The sequence below is a fragment of the Symphodus melops genome (assembly GCF_947650265.1).
Source record: "Symphodus melops genome assembly, chromosome: 12".
NCBI lineage: Eukaryota > Metazoa > Chordata > Actinopteri > Labriformes > Labridae > Symphodus > Symphodus melops.
The window spans coordinates 3,765,439-3,780,939 of NC_136702.1; the positions used below are offsets into that span (position 1 = coordinate 3,765,439).

At 44.5% G+C, this 15,501-nt stretch overlaps 1 protein-coding gene across 4 annotated transcripts in view; it reads left to right on the top strand.

Moving 5' to 3' along the window:
- arhgef49 (Rho guanine nucleotide exchange factor 49) overlaps positions 1 to 15,501 on the top strand; it is a 54,710-nt gene that overhangs the window by 24,130 nt on the left and 15,079 nt on the right. For 2 of the 4 annotated variants that reach the window (XM_079357109.1, XM_079357107.1), the window contains exons 2-3: positions 8,156 to 8,306; positions 12,439 to 14,099. In XM_079357109.1, the coding sequence (XP_079213235.1) occupies positions 12,499 to 14,099 (1,601 nt within the window). In that variant the 5' untranslated portion in view covers positions 8,156 to 8,306; positions 12,439 to 12,498. Of the gene's footprint in view, positions 1 to 6,881; positions 6,969 to 6,988; positions 7,013 to 8,155; positions 8,307 to 12,438; positions 14,100 to 15,501 lie in introns of those variants that run through there. The other 2 variants (XM_079357108.1, XM_079357110.1) reach the window with 2 other exon arrangements.

Here is a 15,501-nt window from a genome sequence, read left to right on the forward strand (position 1 = left end):
TTACACGGCCTCGTATCACATGGGAGCTGCGGCCGTCATTTGCATGATTTGAGTCCTTTGAACCGTCTCTGGATGGAGGAACACTCCCTCTTTTGTCCTCTATGAATGTCTGCTGTGCTCTTAATGGAAAACCTCATGCAGAAGAGTTTGCTCTCTGCTGTCTGTAAAAATGTATCCGCAACCACAGGAGGACTCACGGCAGTGCAGGCTGGAGAAGCCACTTGTTTGAGCTGTTTAAACAGACAACCTGTAAATCTACTGAATATCTGATGTGTTGCTCCTTAAAGATGGAAGTAAACATCAGGATCGAACACCCGCCAGCTCGGTCCGCTTGTGTTTTCTCCTTCAAGTTTCCGATACCTCTCGAGACACAGACGTAACTAGTGAAGTTTAGAAGCGCCCTGCAGAGTTTTCCTGTAAACAACTTTCATGTTTTCGTTGAGAGCACGCCCTCCAAAAAAGATTTAAGCTCGAGCTCTCGCCAAAGTTTGGGATTCGTTTCCTTCCTCGGTTGTTTTGAAGGCAAAATATGACGCATCTCTATGGTTTGATCCGACTGATCAGAAGTTCGACACTTCATGAGGATCTTTATTTACATGAATCCAAATGTCTCCAATAGACATTCAAATATAGACTGTATAAAACATGGACGTGGTGTCGGTGGTGTCACCCATTGGTTTCTGCAGAGGCATTTTGAAGCCCAATGATGGCAGCTCTGTCCTACCTAGCAACAGGCTAAGAGTTGCTTAGTTATTACTTTTTTTACTTATATAATATCATCAAAGCAGATACGTTACAAAACTATTCACCCCCCCGGTGAAATGTTTAAAAAAGAAATTAACGATTTGGACTAAAGCTGAAAACAAGTTTATTTCTGGCGAAACAGAAATCCCAACATGGGTGCTTTTGGAGCTTCCTTGCTCTTTGGAGCACTTCTGAGACGCTCACTTGAGGAACTGCTCTTTTTTTTTTTTTTTTTGCACTTCTGCATCGGCTTAATGTTTCAGCATTGGTTGCTGCTTGGTTTAAAAACAGAAAAAAACTCAAACGTTGTTTGGAAGATCGCAGGAAAAAACATTATGCTTTCTGTTTAGCACTTCATGATAGCATTTCAAAATGTATACGTTCACACTCTTTCAGCGATAAAACCTAGACTTGAGGGGTTTGATGAAGTTATTGGTAAAGTTATGGATGTGTCCATTCTGACTTTAAACAATGCAGCATGTTATTTAGGCCATGTCGACGTTTGTATTACTTTTAAAAATACATTTTTATTTCATTATTTTGTACTTTAAATTACCATCATGTACACCCAGTGTGTATCTGTCTAAATAACCTACATTTTTATAGTTCCCATGCTACAACTCAACACACAGACAGACAGTGTAAAAACGACTTCCTTTATCTCCCTCGCTGCAGCTTCAGATTCCTGCAGAGCTCAGGCTGCTACAGTGAAACATTTCTACTGTACAACTCTGTTCATCCCCATGAGACTTGTACCTCACACTCATTCGCTCTCATTAACTGCTCTCTTCCACACTTCCAGCTTTGAAGTTGCCCATGCTCGGAGTCTCCGCGCCTCCCCTCGCCAGCTTCCCCACCTCCCCTTGCTCTGATGAGACTGGTTCTGTAGGTGTAGCTGACAATGCCCCTGGGTGGTCCCTCATTAACCCACATTTCACTGGCTGATGGCTTACAGTGAGGAGGGGGGTTATGTGTCGGTGTGTGTGTGCATGAGGGAGTGTGTGTAAGAGGGGAATATGATAATGCTGAATGTTGCCTTTGAAGAACATCTTCAGCATTTTTGTAACAAGTAAAAATAGGAACCCTTTTTTTTTTTTTTTTTTTTTTGTTTACAACCTTTTCCCTGCTTCAGACCGCCCTCTTCTTCTGGGTTAATGCTGTATTCAAAATTGAGCTTAAAATTGGGAAAGGCTTAATTCCAACCTCAGGCATTTGAGTCATTGCAGTGAGAAAATATACAGATTGAGATCGAGGTTTTCGGCTCACAGTTCAGTTTTAGATTTAGATTGTTTTAATATTATTTATTGATTTCAAAAGTGTAAAATGTTCTAAAGGGAGATCTGTTTCTGTTCAGCAGATATAAAGTGCTGTCTTCACACATACACAAAAGCCCTGACATTTTTGGAGTGAGCTGCCCTGCGTGTCCTTTGCAGTCATGTGTTATGTCCCTTGAAAGTTCCCGTAGCTGCCGTGAAGCAGTTGTTATTGTACGACGGGGACCTCAGGGGGTTTAGCGTTTTGTGAAGACGCTGGTCCTGACATTAAAAAACAGAAGTTCCTCCAAAAAAATCTGTTGCTGGATAAAGTTTGCATCGTGAAAACCAGTAACCAAGACTTTTAAAGCAAACACAGCTTACCGTGTCGAACACTCTTCAACCTTTTTCACCAGTTACTTTCTCCTCCCTTCTCTGATTTCATCCTCCAGCCTCCTCCTTTATTTGCATCCTCACACACAAAAAACAAACGTTTCTCTTTTAGCCACATGATTGATTATTTTAATATATGAAGCAATAGCAAGAACTACAAATTTAGCTTTGGATATTTATCTTGCCGTTTATGCCAAGTTCAAAAGCTTACATTTAAAGTTTGGCACCTTAAATACAGACATTTGGATCATATCGTTGCAGGAGGATGTGAGTGGAAAACCGCATTGTTACGTTGTTGTTTCCAAGTCGGGGACTTTTCTTCCCATCACACATCCTGCTCCTGTGCAGGAATCTATAATGATAATGGCGGTCGGGTTTTCTTGTGTAAAATACTGCAGATAAGCGTCCCGATCAATAGAAGTAGCCTGAGCCCAGCTTTACGAGGATAGACTTTCACTGAGATAATGATGCTTACTCCTGGATTAACAGATGACTCACACACTGAGAGGCAGGCGAAGAGGTGAGCCATCAGAGAGGAAGATTAAAGGTGTTAAACTGCACGATACATAAGAGAGAGATTTGAGATTTGTTTTCATCTAAATCTATAAGATACAGTAAGAGGTTGTTATTAGACCTGTAGTGTGCATAGAAGATTTTGACGCAGAGATTTCTCAACCACCATGTTGTAGATTTGAGTTGCACATTTTGGCCGTCACCATCTTTTAGAGTTTTTTAGAACGACAAGAAACCATTTGGGATGACAGGACTGATACATGTTGCCATGTCTGTTTGGGTTGCCAGGTTACCTGTCACCTGTTACACATTCTCACCTGAACGCGTTATATGAGAGTCAATTGTCAAGCGTCTGTCCATTTTTTTTTCCCCGACCTGAAATCAAACCCGAGGGAGCACGAAGACTTCTTAAATCCATCGCTGCAGCTTATCGTGTAGTGATCATGTGAGATCTACGAGTTGATTATTGAGGAATGGATCGGGTGGTTGTCCAGCTTGAACATTTAACAGTAAAAGCTACATTGTCAGATTTGAACGGAGGCAGTGAACGTTGCGTTGAATGTCGACTTTGACTTTGTGAGTTCTGAGCCGTCTCATCACCTTTCCATCTGACTGCCTCCCATTCACACTCTGTGCTCCCTCAGACACAGTAAGTCACTGTTGTTACAGACTCTTGTTATTGCTCCTTCAGGGGCTCACTACAGAGAAACCAGTCAACTGTTTTTCATTGTTCGCTGGTGGCCTGTGACTGCAGACATGCTGTCGAGCAAAGTGAAATATCACAGCAGTCGTCGTTCGAGTTGTGTTGGAGTCCAGACAACATGCCGGCACAGCATGAGCGGACAGCAGGCTCCTGTAGAGTGGACAACACAGTGTGTGTGTGTGTGTGTGTGTGTGTGCACTCAAGCACAGACACACACCCCACCAGTTGTAAAAGAGCACGGCATTTGCAATGCATAAAAATACAATTGTAGCTAAAAGGTGCAAAAAAAAAAGCTGAAGAAAAAATGAAGAGCTGGAGTGTAAAAAAGGGCAAAAATGGAAGTTAGCATAAAAATAAAGATGTATTTGTCTGAGCAATAGGACACCAGTGATGTCAGGGTGTCTGAGTCTTTGTCCCTACTGTGAGCTCTGTCACTCGCCTGCTGTGTCGTCCAGCTGTGCTAATGTTAGCCTGCATTTCACCCTCACGCAGGACTGGAGCTGCAGACACCTGCTGAGTCACAGCTCGCTGTGGCGGGGACGTGGACACAGAAAGTGTTTAATATTTAACCATCGAGCTGCCCGACAGAGGTCAGGATGAAATGGTCGAACGCGTTCTCATGAATCCTATCAAAGTCGTCGGCTAAACTTTTCAAATACTTACACCTGATTGCATCCTGTTGAGTCCAGATACGACGGGGCAAGTTTGTTTACAAAGCACCAATCAAACATCGAGCAACTCTCCTGTCAGGTAGTCCATCAGAGGCGGTCCGATCTGGAAATGTGTTTGATATTAAGATTAGGAATCAGGGAGGCTCCGACTCAAATGGGAGCGCTAAAATAATCGCATTGACACCACGCAATTGAGGATTATTTGGATAAATAATCAGTTGCTATCAACCTCAATTCTGCACCCCCGACCATGAGGAGGGACGATTTGATACATATATGTAAAATATGATGGAGTGGTGACATCCTCAAAGGTCAAAACTTCATTTCACTGTGACGTCATAGTGTTGCCGTTAAAACACTTCCTGGACATGTTCCCGTTCCCGTTCTTGTGAGCATCATGTCACCAGGATGAAAACGTTCCATGTGGCACAAACACGTCCAGTTTGTCTGCTTCGACTCTGACGGGTGTGACTGTGCATTCAGCAACAGCTGGAGGTCGCTTTGAACATCTGTTTTCTTTTCATCTTTCTTTACTACTTCAGGAGAGAGTGACATCATCATCAGGGAAAGTCTTCCTCAACTCGTTTTCTCGACTGTCATTTGAAGGGTCCGCTGACAAATATACAGTACATCCCTCTTCCTCCATCTTGGCTGCCAGCATTCCTGATTGAACAGTGATGGATGTGAACTGAAACTGGGCCGGTTGTTGAAAGTGGAGAATCCCTCAGGGCTGTGATCAGACTGTATACTTGGTCAAGCTGTCATATTGAACGATTGGTTGTCGTGTAATTAAAAGTGTTCAGCGTATTCCTTTAAGTGACACCTCTTTAGGACGGTGTTCGCTGTGTGTATGTTGTTGTCGTTTTGTTTTGGTGAAATCTGAGCTCTGAAATCAGATTTTTGGTGTCGGCTGAAAATCAGCTTCATGTGGAATAAAAAGCGCAGTTAAGATCAGGGGATTCCTTTTTTTTTACGATTTGTACGAGTGCACGTGAATGCATCATTCCAGCAACATTCAAATGATCTGTAATCAGAGGCGCTGCTTGTCAACAGGCAAGGCCGCTAACTGTTTGTGGCCCCAAACCAGCAGGGGGCCCCTGAGGCAATGACAGTAGGAAACCTCTCTAAGGGGGCCCCATTTAACGGCACTCACTTTTGTTGTCCCGCTGAGTGTTTGTCAATGAAAGTCAACAAACTTAGTCGCCTTTAAGGGAGAAGAGAGGGAGCAGAAACAATGGAGAGAGGAGTGAGCGTTGGCTGTCAGACATGATGCTGATGAGAGCTGGTGTGAGAGTCGCTTCTGTCTGTAATCCAAGAAAATGTACAGAGTGAAGAAACAAAAAGAGCAGAGCTTATAGGCTGAGGAGCAAAAGATATTTTTGAAGATGAAGTGATACGACTAAACGCAGAGCGAGTGTAAGTCTCGCTCTCTCTCCTCCACCTCTTACACACACACACACACACACACACACACACACACACACACACACACACACTAATACACACCACAGCTGGACCAGGCAGACGGAGGCGTGAGTCTGTAGGGAGCACTGAAGGTGTCAAAAACCATGGAGCACGTTATTATCACCTCTTCTACCACCGCCTAAGATCCGAAACACATTTAGTCTGACACACACACACACACACACACACACACACACACACACACACACACACACACACACACACACACCCTCACAGCAGTAATAAGGCAGTGTGCTGAGAAACACTTCTGCATAGTTTAGGAGGATGTGAAGCACCCATGAGGAGAGGATGACTGAAACAGCCCGGAACGGCAGGGAATTGACTCAGTGATTTAAACGCTCGCCGGATAAAAAGAGAGAAAAAATAAAATAAATAAATGGGTCACTTCAGTCAGAGCAGATATCCAATTTCTCATTCCCTCTTTGTAAAGCCTATCGGTTTCAGTGGGATTGTCAGAGCGAGGTTATTTTGTGTGCTGGAAGAGCGAGAAGCCTCCCAGTGTGCAAAAATAAGTGGGGCTGAAGATGCTGAACTGAGCTAATTCAAAGTCTTTCACAATCGCTTTTGCATCAACATATCTGGTCACCAACAAAAGTGAGGAGGATAGAAGTTCTGCAGAGAAAAAAAGCAGGATTCTTCATGGGAAACCGAGGCAGGGTCCAAGGGAAGCGAGACGTCAATCATTCAGCACGCTTGGGATGGAGGGGCGTCTGGAGGAGGGGGGGGCTCATTTCTAAGTGACAGTCACTTGTCAAAGCTGTGGAGGCTGCAGCCACAGCACTCCCAAAATCCCACAGGGAGGGAGGAGGGGAGGAGAGAGGAGGCAACAGGAGGAGAGAGGAGAGGAGGGGAAGAGAGAGGAGAGGAGGGGAGGAGAGAGGAGAGGTGAGGAGGGGAGGGGAGAAGAGGCAAGAGGAGGAGAGGGGAGGAGAGAGGAGAAGAGGGGAAGAGAGAGGAGGAGAGAAGAGAGGAGGGGAAGAGAGAGGAGGAGAGGAGGGGAGAGGGGAGGAGGGGAGAGGAGGGGAGGAGGGGAGGGGAGAGGAGAGGAGGGGAAGAGAGAGGAGGGGAGGGGAGATTGTGGGTGTTTACGTCACAGGCCATATGATCTGAGCTTAGAATGACAACATTCGGTTTTGTCATCGTGTTGCTGAAGATGCTGAAGTGGTGGATGCAGAGTTTGGTGGTGCGGCCGTGTTTGCAGACGAGGTGGGGGGTCTTTTTGTTTGTTCATTATTCCCGCAGAGCTGCGTGTGAGTCGTTTCTGTGATGCACATTTCAGACTCTTTTGTTTTAATTTCGGGCGTGTTGACCTACATTACATTCATGTCTGCTGAGTAGTTATGCCTGGAATTTGTCCTTCATGTCTCTTCTTGGATTATTTTCCTCGCTGTTTAAATTTGCATAAAAAAACTCAAAGTTAATGCTGAGTTTTAATCCGTCGTCTGAACTTGCCTTCAGTGTTTTTTAGAGGAAGACGTACGGATCAATCTCACTGAACTTGTTTAGCTGTTTTTTGCTGTTACGTTTGTCCATGTTGCTGTCTCATTCCTTCGTTCATTTACAACTTTTATTTTTTATATTTCAACCAAGTATATTTATCTGTTTATTTATTGAAATCACAATACTACAAGTGCTCCAGATTTGATTTAGTTATGTTGTTTCATTTATTTCATTTCACGATAAGTTGTTGGGTCAAATTTCATTTTTGCTTTTTGTTAACTTTTTTTTTTATTGTTTTTTTTGCAGGAGGTGCAGGATATGTGTTTTCTTTCTCATTGCATATATACAGTGTATATATATATATATACAGACCAGCTGTCCAATCAGAGTCCTTTTTTTTCCATTTATTGCTTATTTGATGCATGCAGTTGCATCATATAGGATTATGTACAGTATACATATAGGATATTAAAACTAATCCTCTTTAGGGCTCTTTGCGTGTTGAAGCAACACCATGAACTGTTGATTAAATATCGTCATCATTTCTCATGATGAAGGTAAGGACTGCTGTTGATTTAAACGATAAGTAGCATTTAATGTGGAATGATGGAATACTTGAATAATGACGTTGCATAATGATCCGCTGGCTGTTTTCCACGCTTGCACTTGTTGTTTGAGTCTCTGTTGTAATCTCTCTGCCGACAGAGAAACACTAATTATGTAATTGACTTAACATCTAATTCAATCTGTAAAAGGAGGACACGGTTTGTTTTACAGTATCAGGGTACATCTGCAATTCAAGCCCGCAGTCTCGGTGTGTCTCTCCTTCTCTCGCAGGCTGGAAAGCAGAAGCAGCTTTTGGCAGAGCGATCATCTCTTGTTGTTATTTTTAGAAAAAGGAGCCCTTTGATTGATGTGCTCTTTGCTTCTTCTTTTTCTGTCGTTACTCGTAGCTCGCGGCCACGTCTGTCTGGCTCCGTGGAAACTCCAGACAGACATCGTGAACTGAGAGGAGAGTGAGGAAGAGGAGGCCCGGCACTCTGGGATCTGAGCCAATGACCTGTACGAGGAGAGGAGCAGCGCAGAGGCTTTGATTAAAATGGGGTACGTTTCAGAAGATCAGACCGCACGCTGCCGGCTGCTGCAGGAACTGCGGGCTGCAACGCGAGGACTCGTTTTCAAACCTGATCTCTGCAACACGATGCTGACTGTTAGGTAACCTCAGCCCAGTCAGAGAGGAGCGGAGATAAGCCGATAGCAAAACAGGCACTGACTCACCAACAACACCGAGATGTTCTCATGCACTGACAGATTACACAGTAACAGAGCAGCATTACGGCAAGAGATCTGAAATAATTCATGGAAATGCTACCAAAGAACAGAAACATTTGCAGGTTTTGTGAGTGAGTTTTTAAGGCGAACCTCAGCAGTGAAAGGGTGACGCTCACTGAGATTTATTTTGGTTTCATGATAAGAGAGAGACAGCAATGAGCAATGCTGCCTTGAAAACTGTCCAGCCAAAGACAGTGCACAATATGTCGGCACATTTTTAGCCACATAATTGAAGATTGAAGGACTCGATGATACAGCAGATAGATGGTTTAAGAGGGTGTTTGTAGGTGTATTAAATATAGAATAGAGTGACAGTGAATCTGATCACATCAATGATTTACATCCACTTTGGGAGCCTGTCCTCTTCACGCACTCCACCATTCATATCTGGAGGAACCAGCCTCCGAGCATGCTGGGACATGGTGGCTGATTTACTGTCCTGCGGGTAGGGATGAGTTATTCCTCAGTTAGCTCCAGTGACAGAGAGCGCGGAGAGAGTGCGGCCCTCCAGAGAGCCTTTATTCTGGCAGTAAGTCAACCAGAGAGAGAGAGAGAGAGCGAGAGAGAGCGAGCGAGGCACAGGCATGCTGAGCAGCATGCTGTCTGATATTCAGACACGCGCTCCAGCTAATTAAACACAAATTCCACATATCAGCAATTTTCCCTCCTTATCAACATGCACACATATTTTTGTCTGCCAAACAAGATAATAAGAACATTTGGGAACGAATGCAGAGGCCGAGAGCCGAGCTGGTTTCACATGAAGTCCTCCTCATAAATCTGAAGGTGGTCTGAAAGAAAAAGAAAAGAGTCCAGCAGCAAATCACAAGCAAATTATATTCATGTCAGATTCTGAGTGGATCAAAACACAATCTGGTTCATACATGTTTGCCATCGTCATGGTGACGCGAGGATGCATGTTACTGGCTTTGCTGAACTCTTCCTCTTGCACAACCAACAGGTTGGCGTACTATGTTTTTTTTTTTTTTCCCGTGTTTTATTTTTGAGACATTTTTTTCATTATTGGAAAGGACAGCTGAAGAGAGACAGGAAACGTCGTGAGGACAGAGTTGAGGATGACGCACTTCATGGTTTCATTTTTTCCTTGAAGGCTGTTCTTTATGAATTGACGTTTCCAGGAATCCATTTGCATTGACGTCTCAGCCTCAGTCCTCCGTCTTGAACCAAGTCGCTTTAGATCAACTGATCAATTTCCTCTGTTTTTCTGTTTTGAAGCGCTTTCATTTAATAAACAGAAAACAAATTCAATTTGATAAAAAAAAAAACAAAAAAAAAAACAGCCTGTGCTTGTTCTGATTGAGGTCACTGATGAACTCTGATCGAAGCCTTGCTCACCTCCAAGCATGCGAGGAATGGAGATAAATCTATTACTGCAAAGCTGCAGAGAAGCGCGGCGGCCCGTTCGTGCTTCGGCATTAGGCGGCGTAAGAGCCGAGAGATGATTTGGGTTTTATTATTCACATAATGCATCAGGGATGAGCCCTCTGAGTCGCTGTTTCATAATCATAATCACAGCTGTAACCCCGCTCCGCTGACTGCGATGTAGACGGAACACGAGAAACAGATGACAAGCCGTCGACGTGCTGTTGTGCTCATTACAGAGGGAGAGAAGGAGCTGCGGTTCAACCGGCACCGTCTCTCAGCTCTCAGCTAATCTACAACTGCTGTCTGATTAGTCAGAAGGAGCGAGCAAAGCGGGCCGCCAGTGGACAGCCGAGCAGTTATCTTCACTTCTGTCCCCTCGGCTTACAGCTTCCTCTCAGCGTCACACTCATTTCCTCCCTTTTCGGACTCATCTTCGTCTCTTCTCGCCGCTCTCTCCTCTTTGTATGTTCTCGCTCCTGCACTGTCTGTCTCTCTGTATCCTCTTCTCAATCTCATGTTTTAATAGCCTGACAAGCAGGCCAATAATCCCTTTATTATTATTCTTTCTGCAGAGAGAAAGAGAGAGAGAGAGGAAAGCCTGAGGGAGTAGACAGGGAGCCATTTATTTCAAATGAATGTGATTATTCTGGTGAAGGAACCACGCTTCAGAGGCACTGTCTCTGCCGTCACAGTTATCCAATATTCCAATATGTAAGTGAACCAAGCTGTCGTCCCTGTGGCTGGAGACCTCGAACAAATCTCCATCACATGGCCAAAGCCAGTGACAAGGTGTGGAATGAGGAGTCAGTGATATAAGATGTTAGCTTATTATTATCTGTGATTATTACAGAAGGGCTTTCAATCAATCAGTATGACATCATTACTATGTGATTAAGAGAAACACATAGACAAATATTCAGTGGGGAAAATGTTTTCGAACTCCGAACGGAAATAAAGACATAAATGCTCAGTGAGGAAATGAGCTCGTTAAAGTAGCTCCAACACAGAATATACACAAAATAAGAAAATGAGCAAAAAAGTGTCAACACAAGAAATAAATTGGATTCATTGGAAGAAATAAAGCAAAAGGTACACATGAGAAATGTAGCTGTAAAAAATCTGAATATACTGCATACTGTGTTCCTAAATGTGTAACGGTGTAACTAAGTACAGATTTGTGCCTCAGTAAAAAGGTTATTAAATAATAAATCATGAAGGGAGGCAAGTGAATTAAAGGTCTTACTCTGAGAGTTTGATGGCAGCCAACTTGGCTGTACGAGGTTTCCATCAGGTTGCATGGCACCCTCATTTTACATTTCTGCACCCTCAATTAAATGGATGCAATAATACAAAGCCAGTATTTATTTATTTTTACATTAAGTAATCAAGGCTTTAGAGTGACAGCAGGGACTTGTCATCCATGATCTGATGGTCATGACAGTGAGCTCCCTGCCTACGTGCCAAACACATAACACCTGCGCCGTTTTTCATTGCCAGTCTCTGTCCCTTCCTTTTCAGTCACGTTGTCGTCGATCTGGGCCTGATCGGCTGCAGGCACGAATGATTTCCTGGGACATTCTCAACTTCCTTTTGAGGGGAGCATTTTAGGATTTCATTTTTTTCCATTTTATTGAGATTTATTTGAGTCCATTAATTCAGTCAGCTGGGTTTTGTTTTTTTGTTGTTTTGTTATGAAACAACAACATGATATGATCTTATCGTCATAATGGGATTCCACTGAGAGTTATATTGAATATTTTCCCAGCTCATGATAGCAAAACAATGTTTTCTCTTTTTTAGATTTAAATCAGTTTAACATTTGTAAAAAAAAAAGGTTAAGTTAATAACTCTCAACATAGAAACCAGAATCATGATTTAAATGTGTCTCTGTAAATGTCCACACAGTATACACAGTATAGGTATAATATGAGAGCATGACACTGTGGGTGCTTTATTTCAGTGTTTTTGTGTGTATAGTATATATCACGGTTTCTTTTAACAGTCCAACATGTCGCTCCTTGTGAATCTTTAACCTTGAAAATGTAAATTTACAGGCTGTTTTGTCAAACAGCTTGAAGAGCTTAAAGTAACTACATTCAAATAATCTGTCTACTCACTGATGCTCTTTTTTGCTCGTCAAACTCAAAACCAGCCTACTCAGCACAGGAGCTTTAAATAAAGCAGACTTCACAGCTCAACCTAAAACAGTTGAAACGCTCGGCTGTTCTGCTTTTCAGATTTAAAGTAAAATAATCTCAGCGAGGAGAGCAGGAAACAATAAAGCTGTAAAGAAAATTGACAAGTTGTCGTTGAAAAGCAAAATTCAGGCTATAAGAGGTCAAGTTGAACACTTGATGGTGTTATTAGTGGAATGATAAGAGTTCACAGTTTTTCTGCACACATGATGTGCGTATGATAAATTACACAAAGGGACCGTCTGCTGGCTCAGGTGGTTGTCCTAATGAGAGTCTGTGTCTCTGATCATATCATCATGCTCTCTCTCTCTTTGTCTCTGCAGGCTGCTCATCTTCATACCTGCTGACTTGATGTCTGAGGGCCACTCGCTCAGCTCGCAGCCATGCCGGACGTGAAGCCTCCACCGCCATGTGACTACCCCTGCACCTCCTCCGTCGCAGCCTCCGCCGGCTCTCCTGCTGGCTGTGCCTCTCCACTCCACCTCCTCATTGACATGGAGCCCTGCATCGCCAACCTCCCCCTGTCTCCCGACCCCTTGAACTCCTTCCCCCGACAAAGACCCGGCGTCTCTCACTACCCGGGCGTCCAGGGGCCTCCCTTCCCGCTCATGGCCCGGTGCAACAGCAGCACCCTGCTCACTAACCTGGGCCTGAGGTACTGCTCCAGCAGGCAGGGCCCTCTGGCTGCGGGGCCGGGTCAGGGTTTGGTTCCTGGATCCTGTGGCCACACAGCAAACAATGGCGGCAGACCTTACAGGAGTATGGAGAATCTGAACTGGAACAATGTGGCTGATTCTGGACTGTATGGATTCAGTGCTGCCCCCTACAGGAGCATGGACAGTGAGTTTATTTTACGCTACACCTCTACTAGCCAATGGTGCGGGGGATCCCAAGATGGATCCCTGGTTGGGGCCCATGGACTGGTACCAAACCCTGAGAGCCTGGCCTTTTATCCTCGACATGGACTACAAAGGAAGGATCTACCGATCTTCCCTCAGCTGCTGTTTCCAGGCGGCGTTGACGAATGGGACGCGAGGAAGGGCCTGAGGGAGAAACTCCGCCTGCAGAGTGCGAGGTCTTCAGTTGAACCTCTGAAACCTCTTCCTCTGCGACCTCAAATGTCACCCAACGATAGGGAGGGTGCACATCAAGTAAACTCACACGCCGGGCCAAGGCCACTGTGCACAATGCGCATCACAAACCACGAGGACATCAAGCAGGAGGTCCTGAGGCGCTTACAGCTCCGACGGCAGAACAGCAGCCCAAACCTGGCTCTCCAGAACTCCGCGTCCAGCCCAAAGGGGGTGACAACATCATACACAACGGACAACATTGCAAATAACAGGAGCAGATCCAATTCTGCATCTGAGCACTGCAGACCTCCCATGGGGCGCCTTCATATCCCGACCTTCGAGGAGTTTAAGAGGATGAGGCAGAGGGAGGGGGTGTCTAGAAAACCTGAGGCAGATTTGCAAAAAGAATCAGGAACATTAGACTGTAAAATACCTCCTTCTGATCAGACAATCCTTGAGTCGAGCTCAAGTGGAAAAAACGGGAAAGACTCCGAGAGGGTGGAGGGAGAAATGTGCAAAGATGAAAGGACAGGGAGCAGTGGTGTCACCTCCTCAGAAAGCCCTCCGTGTAACATCAGCGCAGCTCCTACCTCCACCTCTGTTACCAGCACATACTCTCCCATCCGCACTGTTCCCGCTCCACGCCCCCCTCTGCAGACACTGGCCAGCTCAGCCCAGGAGAAAGCCCTCGTAGCTGCGGTGGGAGAAGATGGGAGCACCCGGCGGCGGAGGAGCAGTTTGGAACCAGCTGGATCAGTTCCCTTCCCGCCCTGCAGGGAAAACTGGGAACGTCCCTCCAGCTGCTGCCCAGCTCTCCTTCTCGAGGGGACAGACCTGTCCAGCTATGGAGCCAAGATATATAAGATGAAGGATGGACTCATCGGCTCAGCATTGGACCTCATCAAGAAAAGGTTAGTTCAATCAGACTACTCACATTTTAGAAAATGTCAAATATTTATTGCAGCAGAAGAACATCCTTTGTGTTTTGCACCCGACCTCATTACTCCTCACAGATGCATCTTGAAAGCAGAAATTTAAGGAGTGATCATTCCGCCTACAGGTGGATCTGGGTTGGTGGTGGGGCTGAAAGAAAGAGTGCAGGGCAGAGCTGGCATTGAGTGAGCAGAGGAAGAGCCTAGACAGCAAAAATGGGGGATTATGGACAATGCAGCTAAAGTCTGAATTAGCTTGTAGGGATCACATCTTAGTGTCAGGAGCAGGAGTTTGTTGTCTGAGTAGTGTCATCCTCTGGCATTTCAGCGTGCATCGGCTGAACGTAGGAGAAACATCTTACAGCTACAACAAATACAGACTGGACTTCAAAGAGGTGTACGGGGGAGCTGCAGTGTAGAGCTTTAAGTCTGTAGAATCATTGAATTCAAAATCAGAATAAAATGATTAAATAGAGAGAGAGAGAGAGAGAGAGAGAGAGACGGTGCACAAAAAAATGTAACTTCTAAGTTACCAAACTGCTGTCCTTAAAAACAACCGACGGCTAAATATTTGGGGCAAAGTACTTTGGTTTAACATGCCTCGCTGTTCCAGAGAAACATGAAATAAAAGTCTTTATCGAGCTTGAAGCTAGCCTGTAACATGCTAACTTTGAAAAGTTCGTTTTAGCTCATTGTCCATAAGAAAGCTGGTGTCAGCTGGAGAAGAGTAGCACATACTCTGGATGTTTGCTGCTGTGTGCAGAAAAATATCTATCATAACGTCTGCTGGGCTTTAAAAACAGTCACCTTCATCGACCATATGGCTGCTGCCTTCAGTTGTAGCACACATGCTAGCAGTGCTAACATTAGCAGACTGTGTCAGTGTTACTCTCTGCACAAGCTTCACTGCATTTCATTTCTGTTTCTGAAATTCTTCCCAGTAACACACGCTGAACTTAATTCAACACAGCTGACTTCACAGAAATGTTTTAACACGTGTTATGACCCTTGAGCTTTACTATCACTGGTACGGTTACACCAATCGCATGTCAGTATCTATCTAACTACCTGCACACATCTGCTCATGCACTTATTGTTCACCAGCTGAGAAAGAACAAAAAGAGCTCTATGCAACGTAAATGAGAACAAATGTTCCATGAATTATTTCTTGTTCTGCGTGTGCTGCTCAGTACTTCTGAGACCAGTGTTTTACCAATTAGCGTGATATTTTTTTAATCCAGTTAATCCTTTAAATTGTGAAATTAGATTCTGTAGTTCACATCACATGTGAGCCCTGCAGCAGTTTCCCTCCACAGAGGTGTGTGTGTGTGTGTGTGTGTTTACCGGTGGTGTTTGAACACACTTTAATGTGTGTGTTTGG